Here is an 18,290-nt window from a genome sequence, read left to right as displayed (position 1 = left end):
CCCGATAACTTCTAGAGACCTCTGTTGTTCCTCTTTCAGTCTTCCTTTCTTTTCCCCACTCTTCCTCCCTGTCAGTAGCATCATGCATGTTTTCACCTGTAAAGTGATTGTACCTGATTTATATGACAGGCCTTTAACCCCGCGTGTGCTTGTCCATCAACATCAGGCAGAAAACACCCAAGGACATGTGTGAGCAGGACCAAATCTGGCTCTCTGTCATGCAGTGGCTGTAACCTCCAACTAAAATGCACTCCAACAAATCACATTTATTCCTGCACTGTTGGGATGTGAGTCAATCGCAAAAGGTGAGAAGTGCCTGGTGGTATACATCCAAAAATAGACTTGCCTTTTAGCAACGATATTACTGAATTGTTTATTTTTGACAAAGTACATCTATGGTTATGTAAATCATAGGAATAGAGAGGAGCCTACTCTGTATGTACAATGATTTGGCAGTTTGAACGAGGTCATAGCATTTGGATCTTTAGATAAGGCCTGCAAAATTAGTTTGGTTATAAAAGGAGGAGCTTAGAATGAAAGAGTACTCACATGGCTGAAAACATGAATTCCTAAAATATTGTAATGAATTCAGAGATTACAGGGAAGTAAACAAAACTGAACGTTGTCTCCACCTGCAGTCAGTAGATGGCATCAGAAGTGAATGCATTAATGTTGTAATAGCCCCACTTACTGGTCATGAATAATAGCACAGGCTAAAATGAGCTTGTGAAGGGTTGCCATCAGTAGGCCTGACGCTGATATAGTTACTGGATTACTTGATCAACAGAAACCAAATCACCAACAAATTGAATAATCAATTGATTATTAGTTGATCACTTATTAAACAAAGAAGCCAAATATCATTGGATCCAGTTTCTAAAATGAGAGGATTTGGCCATTTTTTCTGTTTGATATCATTATGTATATCTTTTTTCAAAATAAATGCTAAACTGATTGAACAAAATAATAATACGAAATCTTGATAATTGTTATCTGAAGCCCTGATATTAAAAGGAGGGTGGAAGAAGTACTTACTAGAAGTACTAGCTATTACTCACTAATTACTTAAAGGGACAGGTCACCCCAAAAATGAATATACATGTTGTTTAAAACGCCCAAAAAGTACATTCAAAAATCATATAGTCCTATTATATTGGAGAGGAGGCAGACATCTCTACTGCCGATACCTCCAAAACATAGGCAACTCACACCAAAATAAACTAGATTGACAAATAGCCTTCCTGGCAAGATGAAAAATATTATTTTTTGATATAGGGGTGAACTGCACCCCTATATTAAAGTGAAGCAATAACAAAGTGTCCTCGATCAATTGAGTTGAGTGAAAAGCTCTGCACAATATTTTATATAATGCATAAAAAGTATCCTATTAAGTAGCACAAAATAGATATACTTAAAGTCCTACTCACTCAAGTACAGTGGGTTACTTACTTGTATTACTAAACTGATTAAGAGTCAGATGAAATAACTCACTTCGTTGATTAAATATTCTAGGTTGGTCCCCTATGCAACTAATGTCTTTTTCTTTGGACATATTTTGTCACTTAGCCTCGAAAGCCAGACACAAGCTTTGATTTATCTCAAACTCAACTGCAAGACATTTGTATAAAACCAATTATTTCTGTTTGGATGATGAGTAAACAACCCTATTCGTGGACAAAATTATGATTATATATTGTTTCCGTCGTCCCCCGGAAACGGATCTTTGTAGAAATTTCAAAATAGAGGTCATCTTCCTTCGTGATCACGTGACCCCTCTGTTTACAGGCATCCGGAGAAACATGGAGGACACCGCTGGCAGTAATCCTCAATCTCTCGGATTTACAGAGAAATTAAAGTCTTGGCTCTCTTGGTCATGGACCTACGTGTGCTTCATTTGGTTCGGCATGGTGCTGATCATGATATACGTCCTGTGGAGCCCGCTGAAACTGCAGGAATCTCTTACCTCAGGTGAATTAATGCAGCTGCTAGCTAGCTATTGTTAGCCTTCGGGTATCTGGCTTTAGCTGACAGCAAGCGCGAGCTGTTGGTTTGACAGTTCGGTGTCGGACTCATTCAAGCACAAATAGTACCGACTCTCTGGTTGTATTTAAATCGAGTTTTTACATATCTATTGCGTCTTTGTTGTATTATTTTCTGACAGCAGGCTGTATTGCATGTAGTCATAATTCGGTAGGTTATTGTTGTATTACCAAGTAGGCTTCTTCACTCCTCGTATAGTCAAGATACTGTATGGGGCTACATGTCACCTGCTATTCGAGACCCACTTCCAGTGTTTGTTTTGATTCTGTTGGCACCGGCATGTATTTTAGTGCATGGTCACAACAGTGGACACTGACTTCTCTCAGTTCTGGTTCTACTATGACACTATCCTGACTGTCGCCTCTTCTTCTTCTTCTTCTTCTTTCAGCCTCAGTGTTTTTGAATACACTGACCCCCAAATTCTATGTGGCTCTCACTGGAACCTCTTCTCTCATCTCTGGACTCATCCTTGTGAGTTATCGTCTCAGTTATTCCTCACACCGTCTAATACATGTTAAATAGTCACCCCTTTGTAAAATGACATTTGCTCGTAGGCCTCTTAGCAGACACAATTTGCAGTGACCTCGTCTTAACTTTCAAATTCGTATTCGGGAATCCAAGATTAGACACGCGTGGGTGTAAGCATAGTTTTAGAGAAGTGTCACTATTAAATGCAAGGCTGTAATGAAAAATAATTATATTAGACCCATTGCTGTTGTTCCTAATACGGGAAGGTGCAAAGCCATTGAAAGGGAGACAAAACATTATGAAGCAGATAAAAAGTTGAATTCATTTTAATTATTTGGGAGCAAATAAACAAACACGAGTGCTTTAATGTTGGCACGGTTGTGTTAATTCGGGTTAGCAAAACTAATGCGGAGCGATAAATTCCATGTAATGTACAAGATGGACAGATTTATGCTGAAAAACAAAATTATGCGCCTGTCTTGCTCTCTAATTCATTGGGATTGTAGCCGCAGAGCTTAGTTTGTGTTTTACGGCAGTGTGGACAGAGTTTAAGGCGCACAAGTTAAATCCTTTTTTTTTTGCAGCGTCCACAGGGGGGGGGGGGGGCATGACATGGAAAATAAACCACTGTTTTAGTGATATGATAGCAATTGCCACTAAGATATAACTCAGACATTTTTGTAAAGCATGTCGTCACCGTGTGTGTTCTCCCCGCAGATATTTGAGTGGTGGTATTTTCGTAAATACGGGACCTCGTTCATTGAACAAGTGTCAGTGAGCCACCTGCGTCCTCTTCTGGGTGGAGTGGAGAGCAGCTCCTCTACTGGTCTGTTTGCATCAGTCAATGGAGAGGCAGAGCCTAGGCCCAGTGTTTCAGGTAGATATGTATGTAATACAAACTATACCAGCGATACTACTCATAATACCACAAGCACTAACATCTATGGCATCCTTTCGGCAGAGTGTAAGGTCTGGAGGAACCCTTTGAATCTGTTCAGAGGAGCGGAATACAACAGGTATGTGTGACTCGGGTATTTATTTAGCTGAGTAGAAGGCATCTAATAGTACTTTAAAATGGATGGTTCATAATGTCTGTTTATAAATACTTTGTAACTTCGGTGAAGAGGAATTTGGTTTAATTTCATTTGATTCATTGTGGAGCATGAAACATTTTTACATCTTACACTACAGGTACACCTGGGTAACAGGGAAGGAACCCTTAACATACTACGATATGAACCTGTCTGCTCAAGACCACCAGACCTTCTTCACAGGAGACACTCCGCAGATAAGACCAGAAGATGCTGGTGAGTTAGAATCAAATACAGACTAAATCCGTTTCGACTGTACAAGCAAAAGACTGCCAGCATATTCCGTTGGAAGATATTTCTGTGGCACTTTATAAATGTTCATATGGAACTGCTTTTTGTTTTTTGTGGTGTTTTTCTGTTGACTTGGAAGCCTGCAATTAAATATGTCGTATGGTCGCATCTGTAATAAGTCAAATCATGTCTCAACAGTGATGCAGAAAGCCTGGAGGGAGAGAAATCCTCAAGCCAGGATCAGAGCAGCTTACCAGGCCATAGAAATGAACCAAGAGTGAGTCCTGCTCTTCCACACTTACATATTTCCTCCTTAAATACTGTGTCTATAAACACAATACTGTAACTTCTAAAACTGTTGTTGCTGAATAGCACATATACATTAATTTAGTCATATTATGGCCTTTTTATGGGCGGTTTTACGTTTTTTTCATGTGCATGCAAACATCCCATTTGTGTGCAGGTGTGCTGCAGCGTATGTGCTTTTAGCAGAGGAAGAAGCAACAACCATCACAGAAGCTGAGCGCCTCTTCAAAAAAGCACTAAGTATCGGTAAGAATGGATTAAAATCTACATTAAGTACTCGCAATGATTGAACCGTGAGGCACAGTAGCAGGAACATAGCTGACCAGTTGAGGAACAACTACACCCGGTGCTGTGCAGCACTTCAAAATGCACATTGAGCAACTCCACTAATTGTGTTATAAATAGAATAGACAACATCTGTTCACGCCTACCTGTGATTGAGGATGTAATCCCAAGTGTGTGTACAGTCCATCAATACGTCCGTGCTTTTTCTCTGCACACGTTTGAAGTGGTATCATACATAATAAAACAAATCAATCCATCTTTGTCATGTTTTTAACGTCTATGGATTGTTAAGCCTTTTGTGCATCAAACGTCTCATGTTTTCCTTTTTTTGCCATCCACAGCTGGAAAAGACATCAACTTACTGGTGTACATAAAACGCAGACTGGCAATGTGTGCACGCAAGCTGGGTCGGATTAAAGAAGCGGTGAAAATGATGAGAGATGTGAGTTTCTGTCCAAAAACTTGACTCCTTCAGAGCAGCGCCTCAAAATGCTTTCTGCTGTAGTGTGCTATTTGTGGAATTACGCATGCAACTGAGTACCGGAGGCAACATAGGGTATTCACTGTATTTAGAACAATGGCAGTACAGTAGTACTTCTGACAAATTGTATTGTTGATGTATGGTGTTTCTTCTCTTTACAGTTAATGAAGGAGTTCCCACTTTTGGGAATGTTAAATATACATGAAAACCTCTTGGAGGCCCTTCTAGAGCTTCAGGCATATGCCGATGTCCAAGCAGTCCTCGCCAAATATGACGGTAACACTGAACCGAGCTCAGTGCCATTGAACCGATCTTGAAAATGTATGACACATGTCACATGACCCCAATTTCTTCTTCCATTATAGACATCAGCTTGCCAAAATCAGCCACTATATGCTACACATCTGCACTGTTGAAAGCACGGGCTGTATCAGATAAGTACGTGTCCGTATTGGTTCATATAGTTTTAAATATATCTTTTCATCCTTGCATACAATTCAACATGAGTATCTCTTAAACGAGTTTCATTTGTCTCAGGTTCTCTCCAGAGGCCGCGTCACGGCGAGGGCTGAGCACAGCAGAGATGAATGCTGTGGAGGCCATACACAGAGCTGTTGAGTTCAATCCACACGTGCCAAAGGTCAGTTATTAGACTCACCATAATAATAACCCATTGATCACTTAATGCTGGGCTTGTTCCCGCTCCTGTTCCACAATTACCAAAGACTTATTTTTGAGTTTAAGTCTATGTTTCGGGCCGCATGTTTCCAGTTTTGTTTCCACACTCTCAATAAAAATGTGTGCGTTAAAGTGTATTTCCATCCACGCAGCTGCTATGCTGCAAGTGGTTTGGGTAGATTTTATTTTTTCTATATTTAGTCTGATCACACAGGTCTCACATGTCTGCCATGCGTCACGGTCACATGCAGAACAATCAGTCAGACAATTCTAGGTGAGGTGTGTCTGCAGTAACAGGTGGTGCGACCTAATAGAGCTTAAATAGAGCAGACGCTTCCATCCAGACATGATGTATAGTGTCCCAACAGCAGGTGTCAGTGTCGGTCTTAATACTTAGCTCTTAATTCATTCGATCACACCTGACGTGTCACCTTAAGCACTTACAGCTGCATGTATATTTGTCTATTATGTCTCTATTTCAGTAATTTGGGTGATTATTGTATTTATCAATTCAATACAATTAAATGGGACAATATAGAAAACATTCGCCCTGATCATCAACTACTGTTACAAGAAGTCGTATTTTTGGATTTATACATGCCTTGTGTGTTTTTACTGATAGTGTAAAAAAAGATAAACTGTAAACATACAACAGACTGGTCCCAGTGCAGAGCAGCTCTCTATAGAACTGAACCAGGGAGAACATGGGACTACAACTGGATATCTCTCTGGCCTTTCCCATCAGTTCCCACAGGATTAGATGACACACACACACACACACACACACACACACACACACACACACACACACACACACACACACACACACACACACACACACACACACACACACACACACACACACACACACACACAGTCATACACAACTAGTTGCAACAGAGGTTTGTCTCCGATTAGCCTTTGTAGTGTGGTGTTGTTTCATCTCACGGACTGAGAGACGGAAAGAGAATCAGTGTGTGTGTGTGTGTGTGTGTGTGTGTGTGTGTGTGTGTGTGGGCGTTGGTGCAGGGGTGTCAGCCAGCACTTTGATCCAGCCTTTGATTTTTTTTAAAGTGAGGGCCCTCATTTTCAACGTCGTTCCAACTGCTCCCTCCCCACTGTGCCCAGAGGCAGCCATCCTCTCTCCTCTCATCACGTACCCTCATCCTGTTTCTTATCCTCTCATGTTCCCTCATCCCCTGTCGGAGCCAAACAGAGAGTCTGATGTTGGCCACCACTGTCAACTTTAGGGCGTTTGTAACACACCTTTCACAGAAGGGTTATTGGGAGGCTCATCTTTCAGCGTTTGACTGGCATCTGGTACTTACTCAGGCCTCATAACAGAGTTGTGTTACGTTTTTTTGACCTGCTGTATATGAAAATGTAACAGAGGGGGGGGGGGGGGGTGTTGCTTTGTGGTGTCTGGCATGACGAGTGCACCTGTGACCTTCTGTTAAGAAGGATGTGTAAAGGGCTTTATCCAGAAATGCTGTACTCTTGTGTAGAGTTGACTTACTTAAGAAGGTCATCATCTAAGAAAATAACACCATCACGTACATGTAGGCCTTCAACTAATGAACGCCTTCGTCAGTGATCAATCCATTCTAGTCTATTCAGTACAGTAACGTAACAAGAAGTCATGAATCTTATTTTACGCCGCTTCATTTCTAATGTGACTTTTCTAACAAATGTATTTTCCTTGTAGCTGATAATAAATAAAGGTGACACTTTCTATGACGCCCATGTCTACAATGCATTATAGAAATACTTGTAATGCGTTATAATCAGCTTATAGTACTGTATTATATTTATAAGCACTCATGAATATTCATTATGCTTCATAACAACAATTATAACACATTATAAAGCATTTTAAATTACTTATAAGGTCAAGTTTGGTAATACTTAATGATTGCTGGTCACTTTTGCAAGGATGATAGTGTAGTATAATTCACACAGTTGTAATTCATTATCATATTTTATCATGCATTATAACCATAGTTATTATGCATTTTAATGTATTTATAACTGTAATCTAAGTGGTCATTGTTTGCTTTCAGTAAAGTAATAGTTCATTTTAAAATGTTTGTTTTTCTTGCATATATTGTTTTACTGTATCATTTAAAGTAACTTATATGACATTATAATGTATTATAAAAGGTATTACTCTATTATAAAAAATATTATAATGTATTACAACTATGGGAATAAATTCAGTGAGTGACCAGCAATTATGATACTTGACCTTATAAATCATTACGTTATGGTTTATAATTTGTTACGTTTTTTGCTATAAAACATTATGACATTATTAAATATACTAATATATATATATGTATAAAATATACAGTATATGTATACTGATATATATATCGGTGTAAGGCAGCAGGAATTGCATCAAAGATGAATCAATAACAAAGTCCGTGTGTGTTTGTGTTGCTATAGAAAGGCCAAAAGAGATACCAGTGTTGCACTGAATCAAGTAAAAAAAAAAAATAAGAAGTGGAGTAATGAAGGAACACTGTTAGTGTGTGTGTGTGTGTGTGTGTGTGTGTGTGTGTGTGTGTGTGTGTGTGTGTGTGTGTGTGTGTGTGTGTGTGTGTGTGTGTGTGTGTGTGTGTGTGTGTGTGTGTGTGTGTGTGTGTGTGTGTGTGTGTGTGTGTGTTATCAAGCATGCCAAGGAGATTATATCTGAATATCACACAAGGCTTCGTCACATGAGTCCATTCAAACTGCTCAAAAAGCTACACTAAACCCACACATGCAGTCTGTTTCAGTGCCCCCCCCCCCCCCCTATATTTCCCTCCCCTCCTCCCCCTATATTTCCCTCCCCTCCTCATCTTCTTGTCTTTCTCTATTGGTCCTCCTCCTCCTCCGCCACCCCGTTCTCCATCTGTCTGTCCATTCCAATCAGCCTGTCTACCAGCCAGTGGTTAACAAACTGACAGTGTGCCGGATGCTTGGACAGCTGATCAAGTGTTCCTGCTCTCTGAATCTGGTCTACATTTACATTTAGCACCACTTTGGTCCGTACGTGTTCATTTTGAGGCAGTCTGGGTGACCCCATCCCATCTACCTTTGCTAGTTTACTCCACTTTGGAAGGCGGTTTGTCACCGCACCCCATTCTGGTTGGCATGTTCTCATTGATGGCCCGTCAAGACTCACAAAATGCAGACCGTTGCTAAGTTTACCTCTGAAATTGGCTTTTTTTGGTTTGTAATTTGAGAAGGAGCAGCAGTCGAGGGTTTTGCTCTAAATTAAGATGGATGAGGTTTGATTCAGACGAGGCAAAGGGAGTCTGAAGGAATTGCCTCGTCCTGGCCCACTTTGGAATAAACGCTGTGAGTTATCCGCCGCTGTCCTCAGTAGAGGTTGGAGTACCTAGTAGATGTTTTTTACTGACTATAAGATTCTTAATCTGCATCACCTGTTTTTTTTCACTGTACAAGTGTATGTTTGTCCGACCCTTATAGAGTAACTACAAGGCTGATGTCATTGTTGCCTGTGCGTCCCATTGTGAGAAGCAAAGTGCTGCAGATTAGAATCAGAAGGCAGCTTGTGAGTTATGCTCTGGGCTTATGACTGCCCAGGGATAAAAGGAGAACACATGAAACTCAATCCCTCCATCAAAGAGGCGACAGGGAGTGGAGAAGCGGACCGAGGAACGAGAGGGTGGGGGGGGTTGGGCGGTGCGGTCGGCCAGCACAGAGGACCGAGGTGTCACCAGGTCTAATGGCGTGGCATGCAAGGAAGGACAGCTGAGCAGCCAGCCTCTCTAAATGGTTATTCTTAAACCACAGAGGACCCAGATCTACATGGCTGCCGTATACTGGTCATTCATTGTCAGCAACAGAATAGCATGGAGGTAGTAATGTGTGTAAAACATCCCAGTTGACCCACAATAACAAATTCGCTCGCTATCAGATCGTCAAAAATGATCGAATCTGAAATTCAGGATTGGCCACCAAATTAAGATCGCCTTCCCTACGCGTCATGCTTCACGTGTGTCCTTAAGCGTTAGCATAAAACGAATGCCTGTCGTTTCATCAGTTGCCGTTCTCTGCAACAGAGAAGCGGCAGGTTTCCTCTTGAGCTGGCTGGCTGCCTCGACACCGATGCCGGGGGGAGTAGAGGATGGTGAAAGGTTTGTGCTCGGAAGAAAGGAGAGCGAAATGGTGAGGAGGATGAAGGCGGACAGTCAAATGTCTTTGCTGGAGCAGAGAGAGCTGATTTTAAGTAAGTCGGACAGCGTAAGTGAGAGGGTCAAACGAGCAGCTTCTGGTTGTCTCGAGCTGCCGAGCGTTGTAGCGGCTACAGAGGATGTTAGCAAGAGAACAGGCTGGAAGACATGACAGTCTGCGGGAACGAGTGGTGTTCACACCTGTTGGGTGGTTGCGTGCCTGATTGAGCTTTTAGTCCGAGTCGGGAGGTGGCGAGTGAGGAGCACACAACAGAGGGGTGAGGGTGGGCCTGCACAGAACACAATATACAGAAATGTTTCACGAATATTGGCAGCAGTTCAGCAATGAGGTAGAGAAAGCAGAGTGAGGACATTGACATGGCTGACGTTGCCAAAGACGGATGAACCAGGGGACACGATGGGACCCGGGCTCGCATCTCGCAAGCTAAAGGAGCACGAAAGAGGGTCGGAGGAAGGCCGGGATGAGCCAGGTGGAGGAGCCCCGGGCACGCTGTGATCACGAGGGTGAGAGTGGAGAAAGAGTAAGGCAGGGGGAGATGGGTGAAGCGGCATGGTCTGGCTGGCTGGCTGGCTGAGCCTGTGACCATGGAGGGGATTAGGCAGGATTAGCTGTGGGGTAACCTTCCCAAAGTGTCAGTCTGAGATCCAGAGCGCTGTGAAGCTGGCCGCCTGGGAATCCAGCCCAGGGGGGCCCCCGCACACAGGTTTTTGTTTAACACGGACCCATGCCACACTGGGCACCACAGACATAAAGTACATAGAGCGAAATGTTATCAAAGTCATCGTACATCTATTAATGACTCCTCTACGGACAGAGGCCTTAATTACAAATATATATGACAGAGAAGCAGCACACGATACGCTCGCGTTGTTATTTCTAGATGCTTGTTTTCTGTTATTTCAGAAGGCATACCTGTTCTATAGGCCGTAACTCTGGGATGTGGGCCTTTGTCAGCATAGTGACTCACTGGGACCAATTTACACAGTAGGGAAAGAGAGGAGGGGTGAGCGGGGGGGGGTGTTGCACATTCATGGAATGAATGTACTGTAACAATAAAACACACTCGGAGAGCTTTGGGAAGGGTCCCCACACACACACACACACGCCTTGAACAATTGCAAAATAAGGCTGTCAACGAATACCTCACATCTAGAAAATATGTTTTCAGCCTGCAGGGAGCTGGCCGGGGGGGAATTGCCCAATAGAATAGAATAAGTGCTGACTGACTGAGAAACAAGGAGGCGTGATGCGATTGAAATCATTAAAGCTGCATCCATTAGTTTTTTGACCACAAGGGGGCAAGAGTTTGCGTTAACAGCTGCCGACCTCGCACAAATAATGTAGCGCCCCATTCGAGTCGCCTCTTTCTCACACAGAATGCAAATATTCACTGGGACTTTAGTTATAGTTTGGTTGCCTAAGAAAAAAATATTTTGGGTTCCTTTTGCTTGCAAAATGTTTAAAAGAAATGTCCATTTTCGTTTATGCGATAAAAGACTGTGGTAAAGGAGTAGGAAAACAACAAAATGTCAAACGTGCAAACGGTGGACGTTGCAATTACGTGCTATTCAACTCAGCCCACGAGTGTCCAGGCCAATTTTACATCTTCATATAGAACTATACTCAACCAAATAAAATGTATGAATAAAAATATTACACGGAAAATGATGTGAATCCAGTGAAGCTGGTTTCATAAGCTGAGAAATCACCGGACATTATCACAGTGTTTCAGTGCACTGAAACGAGACTTCTCTGCTAGTCTTTACGGAGCTCAGGAGACCACAAAGCATCGAGGTACTGCAGTGTATACTCACCAGAAGTCGTGTATTTCTTTCCTTTTCCCCCCCGTCTGTAGTACTTATTAGAGATGAAGAGCCTGATCCTCCCTCCAGAGCACATCTTGAAGAGGGGTGACAGCGAGGCAGTGGCTTATGCTTTCTTCCACCTGCAGCACTGGAAGAGGGCAGAGGGAGCCTTAAACCTACTACACTGCACCTGGGAGGGCAGTATGTGTAACTGTTACTGCTTCTATCCAATACCACCGCTTTGCATGTTTGTTTTATTTAATGTTAATGAGTTGTATTCATTTTAGTATTCCAAATCATACTTTTCTTTCCCTTTGGCTCTGTTGAGAGTGAGTGCACCCCGTTCTATGCATGTTCAGAAGTCCCAATTAAACAGCATTTCAATAGAGCTGGGCCGTCAGAGACCCACAGTGTCTTCTCCTGCTCTTCGTTTTTACATTGTTGTGTCGTGACTCATGCATGCACAGCCTGAGAGGGATGAGATCATTCCTCAAGTGACGCACAGGAAGAATGTTCTATTTCATTAGCGCGTTAGTGTCTTGTCACTGTGTGATATTGAGCTACTTTAGTGATTTACTGAAGATTATGTCAGCTGTTTAAGTCATACCTGTTGTGTTATTCCTCTTCCTTAAATGTCCTCTTCGTGCCTTTGTCCGCTTTAACAGCCTTCCGGATAATTCCCTACCCTCTGGAGAAGGGTCACCTGTTTTACCCTTACCCAGGATGCACAGAAACAGCAGATAGGGAACTGCTGCCCTGTAAGTATATACATAGTCTACATGCAGTCCATTAATGTACCTAGTCGCTCACAATTTCATTGCGTAATCAATCGCCCTCTCACTATTCAAACCCCACGTCTATTCAAAATGCTTTATTTCTTTGTTTACCTGCACCGGTTACGACTTTGCCTCGCTCTCTTGTTCTGACCGTCCTCGTCTTTTTTCGCTCCAGCGTTCCACGAGGTGTCCGTGTACCCAAAGAAAGAGCTTCCCTTCTTCATCCTCTTCACAGCAGGCCTTTGCTCCTTCACTGCCATGCTGGCCATGCTCACACATCAGTTCCCTGAGCTCATGGGTGTCTTTGCCAAAGCAGTAAGTTCTCCAGCTGTACACATCGCAATTTACATCTCAAAGGTTTCTGCCGTACAATTTCATAGACGCTGATTCAGACGGTCCACGGCTTCATATAAGATGAACTTGTGTGTAAAGTTGGCTGACCGCTCACATCTTCGGTTAATCTCTGATTGGGTCTGTGCTTTACATGCATGTTGTTTGTAACCTGAATCTTTTAAATCCCCGTTGGTAATTGCTGCCTTCCATCACTGTCGGTAACACTGGAGGCTCATGGGAGTCGTGGGCTGTAAAGTCTGTGTTTCCCGCCAAAACAAGCTGTAGCCCAGCTTAAGCTATCAGTGACCACAGTTGGATGATGCAAGCGTATCGCCCTTTATAAGCAACATTTTTCCAAACATAATTTCGAAAAAGTTGAACGCACGCATGACTTCCTTTTACTGTTTATTTATGACAGAAGTGTTGTGCTCTCTGTTTTTAGCTAGTTTGGCAAACTCCTACCTTTGGCGCACCCTTTTGTTTACGGTCCCACTGTTTATTAGGGCCTGCCTTTACATAGACACGTAGTAAAAACAAGGCCGCAGAGAACGTCTAGTGCTCTTCCTTTTGTTATGGGAAAGATTGAGGGCAGATAGGATTCTTACAGCAGCCCCGGCGAGCCTGGTTTGCGTAATGTTCAGATGGAGTGCGTGAAAGCCAGTGAGGGAGGAACACGGAGGGACCTCGCTGCCTTCTGAGGAAAACCAGATTCCTCTGAATCTGCTGCTCTTGAACAGACGAGCCAAGACAGTCAGTGGTGGTGGTGGTGGTCTGCCTTGCCTTTATTTATGGACACCAGACATGTATAGCGTAGCAGTTGATTATGCGTCATATATTAAATGGGATTAGAGGCGTACTTGATTTGCACTTGTCTGGCCAGGCTGATACATCCACTTATGAGGCTATTAAAGTGTCAAGTGTATCACGCACACCTCAAGCAGTTTCAGGGAGAAACCATATTGTAATATTTTAGAGGACATTTCACTGTTATAGCGACCTTACATCACTGACTTATACACATAGCTATTATACTGTATAAGCTAGATCCTAATCTTACATCTAAGTGCATATATTCCCTGCTGGTAATAATGAAAATGAGTGTTTGAGCCGTTCCCTCTAAGTATGAGTCGTATTTGTCCGATTTGGGAGAGACAAAGTCATTATTAATCCTAATAAGTCAATCGTCAGATAACATGAAGTGTATCCCTGAATCAGAAAAGTTAATTGAATTGTATGTGAGCAACGCTTCATTTGGAAAGCATCGCTGCTTTGTTTTTGTCTTCCCTGTACTCTGGAAAAGCTTCTGGACTGATCTGCTGCAACTCAAATACATATTGCAAATCCTGCTGAGCATCTTAACTGCATCCTGTTTTTATTTTTCTATTTTGAGCAAGATCAATACTCCTAATATCACACCGGTCTTGTTTCCAGAAAGAACACCAGGGGTCTTTGTAAACACATCAAACTTTACGGTGGATTGAACATTTGTTTAAGTTATTATTTTCCCCGTGCACGTTAGTCTGCCAGTCTACCAGGGATGAGCTAGAGCACAGCGTCTGGCTCTATGTGCTTCTTAATTAAATCTAATAGAAATGTTTATTTTCCCTTTGAAACGTACTTTTGGTTAAAGTTTTACGTCAGGCTTTGAGTCAGAATGTACTGCATGAGTTGCATAACATGTTAGAGAAAACCGTGAGCGTGTTACACTTAAACATTATCAAAGAACAAATGGGAAGAGGTTTTAAGGCTCATTCTTCTTTTCTCTCTCTCAGTTCTTCAGCACACTCTTTGCACCGCTGGGTTTCTTCGCAGACAAGATGGAAAGCTTCATGCCGTCCAGTTTTTGGCACCAGCTGACTCGAATCTGACCCCATCTCACATACACAAACACACACGACGCAGACACACACACACACACACACACACACACACACACCACCCCAAACCCTCAGACAAAAAGTGTTTGCTCTCCTGTCTTCAGCATTACTGTCCACTTGCTGCATTGTTACTGATTATGTTGGCTGAGGTTGTATCAACATGACGAAGCCACTCTTAAGATGCCCTCCCACACTGTTCCAGCGGCCACAGTTTTTCCAAGAACGCATTTAGTGAACACCATCTGCAACGATTCCAGTCGCTCGTGTGTCTTCACGTTAGCCCTCTGCAACATTGTGGTTTTGGAGTTTCCCACAAAGCCTTGTTGCAGATTTTTGGTGCAAAAATGAAGTAATGAGTTAGAGGCACTGCCCTGTTCCATCACAATAATGAATAAATCACACACAACAAAAAAAACAAGAAGCTAAAACGGCATGTTTTTAATACTAACTACTGTCAAGTCAGATGAGTTAGTTTTAACCAGTGTGTTACTGACAACAGTATGTACCTTTAAGGATGTCCCTTGTAGAATATGTTTACCAATATGATCCTATTCCTCTCTTTTACCTGCTCAATTATTTGTCTATTTTACAAAAGATCCCACTGGATATTTGGGATGGGACCCGATGTGTCCCATGTCAACTCTCCGTGCACCACAGACATCCAGCGGGGCAGATTTAAACGTCTGTAAGGCCTCCTAAAAACAGAGCTGTGATTTACAGCCTCGAAGTACCTGCAGTGTATACAACGCCTCTGCAGCTCAGCAGTTGTTACCACGGGATGACACCTCGGCACTATATCACTGGGGCAACCGTCGCCCCAGCAACATTGAAATGTAAATGGGATCGTCACCGGTCACAGTTCCGCACACTCGTTCCCGCTGATTGCGCGACAAGATGTCATGAGTCAGTGCGATAGTCCACTTCTCAAACGCCAAACAAAACAAGTGAAAGCAGCACACGTTGCAGTGGAATCAGCTGAGGCGACGTGAGGCTTGCTGTAATACTGGAGGTAACAGTGTTTCTAAAATGCATCAACATTTGCCGACGGGTGGCAAAGTGAACAGGCATGCACAGACAAATTCTACAAAGTAAGTTATTATTTTACCTTTTTATGTCCAAATATCACTTGCTCTGCCTCTGACTGCGTCTGTTCATTTTGCCAGTAATTGTACATGAGTTGATTCTTCTAGTTCCGACTTTATTGAATTTACTCATCTCTGTATTATCAATTAAGATGCCAGCGTCACCTTGTTGTAAAGTATAATGTAATAACCTGTCAGAAAGAAACAAAAAAAAAAAAAGCCTCTAAATGTGTTAAATAATCCTGTAATTGAAAAAAAGAAAACATTAATTGTTGCACCACTTGGTTCATGAATGATACGAAACATCCCAAATAGTTTATTACATTAACAGGTCTTTTACATTTTGAACTACTTAAGGCGGACACGTTTACTTTATTTTGTAAAGTGATGTTACTTGATAGTTATTACATTATCGTTACAACATTATTACTACAACAATATAGAGCCCATGCCCTGGGATGTACGTGACATCCTACTTACAAATCTTTACTCTACACGTTATCAAACGTGTGACAATAAAGTGCCTTTTAGTACGTCACAATAGTTAAACCATCTTGACAATGGTTTAGCTATTGTGTAATTTGGCATTTACTGAACGTACGATATTGATGTCAAGTCGAGTGGCAACTCTGTTAAATTTAGATGGATTCAATTTGATAAATAGATGCCTTCAAATGTAATGTGTAACAGAATTGTTGATTAGCGTTGCTAGATACAGCAGTCGAGTAACGATGGCAAACGTACTTGTGTAAAAGTAGAAAAGGGCACGCTGGCGATGATTTATATGGTGATACAGTATGTTGCAAAGTTGGATTATGATTTTAATAACCCTTATCCGCTCCAAACTACACAGATTCTGTTTTGCATCTCACTCTGGTCTGTAATATTCAATTTGTGACACTTGAAATGTGACATTTTACAGTGTACAACCGAAATATGAGAGTTCATGCTGAAGACAGGAGAATGTTTGAACAAATTGTAACTACCCTTGGATGAGTTTGAAAGCAAAACTCACAATAAATTTCTGTTTCAGTGCAATTTATTTCCTTCTGTTTTGGTTGTTGACGTCGTCTGGTTTACTGTTTAGAAATGCAGAATGAGTATTCTCTAAATGAATGTGTAGATGCTGATTACTTCAATTTCAGACAAGAAAAACATTTGATAAACAGATAATCTCCAAAGCAACATATTTTCAACATGAAGTGAAAGATATTTAAACTCTTTACTTTTTAAATGTTGGATGGATTGTCCTTCATATTTTGAAATCACGTGTGTATCGATGGGGAGTCGGTATATCTTGTTCAAGGACAAACTCCTCGCTCTGCCACCCTGCTGCTGCTGCTCCTGGACTATATAAAGCCAAGAGCCATCATTATGATTACACCACTCCACCACCATCAGCAGATGCTTTTATGTGGCAAGTTCTCAGCGAGCCATCATACTCCATACACTTGTGCTCAAGTGGCGAGCAATGCGGTAATGAAAATCGCTGTCGAGGATTGTTGACGGGTGCTCAAGTGTCTCGCTCTCAGTGCCAGAGCACGATTTTCTCGGCTGCATGTCGAAACACGAGTTGTTCACTGACCTCCGGAGTGCATCAAAGTCAGGGTAACCAGAGAGAAAACAGAAGATATAGGGTAAACATGTCAACAACAAATATGTAATGAAGACAGAGTAGACGTTTCATTTGATCTTCTCAAGCCCTGTATGATAAGGTAAGAGATGTTTGAGACATTTATGGCCATAGTCAGAAGGGTTAATAAGAAAAATGAACTACTGAAATGTTGATTCGGACCATATAACTGTGGAAAAGCCACGCAGGGGTTAATTATGTCCCATGGAGACACACAGACACTTTAAATCTCCAGTGGGAACTGTCCTGACAGTTGACCCACTAAATGAAAGTTTTGTGCGCTACTGCCCTGCTGCCAGCCCACTAAGCTCACCAGCACGATGAATTCATGAACTCTTGTGTCCCTGGACCTTTGCCCAGTGTGTCTGAAGGTGACATAAAGTTTGAGTTGGACTGAAATCTCCTGCAGAATCTGCCTCAAGTTAAACAAAAATGAAATGAGGTTTCATAGACTTATGAGTTATGACAACATGAGGTATTTCATATTGGGTTTAGTCTTTTTATATTTCCTGATGACCACCCAGTGAGTTAATAATGAGCTAACAGGCAACAATAGACTACAATGAGTCACTGAGACTGCTGCCTTCTTCTCTTTCTCCCAAACTGTCCATCACATCTGACTCAATAAATCCTAAAAAGAAGCATGTACATATCCAACACTCAGCAGTTTTTTTTGTTTGTTTTTTTACCTATATTGTTGTTGGGTATTTGATTACATGTTATTTTGGTATTATTTTAATTGACTGATTTTATTTACCTCACTACAGGCCTTAACTATTACATAAAGTGTATTATGATTATTATACAGTCAGGAGACATATTCTACCTGCTGGAAAACAAATCAAACGCACCCTCGTGTGATGGGGTCAGTCAGTGCCCTGCCCGCTGCTTTAATCTACTAGCCTGCTGCTAACATTGCTTGTTTGCAAACAACACTTCTGAATCCACTCGTTACTAATAATGTAGCGTTTCATTACGAAGCTTTAACGCCACCTGCTCGC

At 42.0% G+C, this 18,290-nt stretch overlaps 1 protein-coding gene across 1 annotated transcript; it reads left to right on the top strand.

Moving 5' to 3' along the window:
* Positions 1–1,778: 1,778 nt before the first annotated feature.
* LOC142970291 (suppressor of tumorigenicity 7 protein-like) lies at positions 1,779–16,694 on the top strand. Its single transcript, XM_076110424.1, has 15 exons — positions 1,779–1,968; positions 2,429–2,511; positions 3,226–3,385; positions 3,470–3,524; positions 3,700–3,815; positions 4,029–4,107; positions 4,294–4,382; positions 4,763–4,863; positions 5,064–5,178; positions 5,268–5,340; positions 5,440–5,542; positions 11,639–11,789; positions 12,254–12,346; positions 12,540–12,679; positions 14,470–16,694. The coding sequence occupies exons 1-15, from the start codon at positions 1,800–1,802 to the stop codon at positions 14,563–14,565; spliced, it is 1,623 nt and encodes a 540-aa protein (XP_075966539.1). The 5' UTR covers positions 1,779–1,799; the 3' UTR covers positions 14,566–16,694.
* Positions 16,695–18,290: the final 1,596 nt, after the last annotated feature.

The sequence above is a fragment of the Anarhichas minor genome, unplaced genomic scaffold (genome assembly GCF_050575085.1).
Source record: "Anarhichas minor isolate MPS153535 unplaced genomic scaffold, ASM5057508v1 ptg000043l, whole genome shotgun sequence".
Classification (NCBI taxonomy): Eukaryota; Metazoa; Chordata; class Actinopteri; order Perciformes; family Anarhichadidae; genus Anarhichas; species Anarhichas minor.
This window is presented reverse-complemented; position numbering and strand designations above follow the sequence as displayed.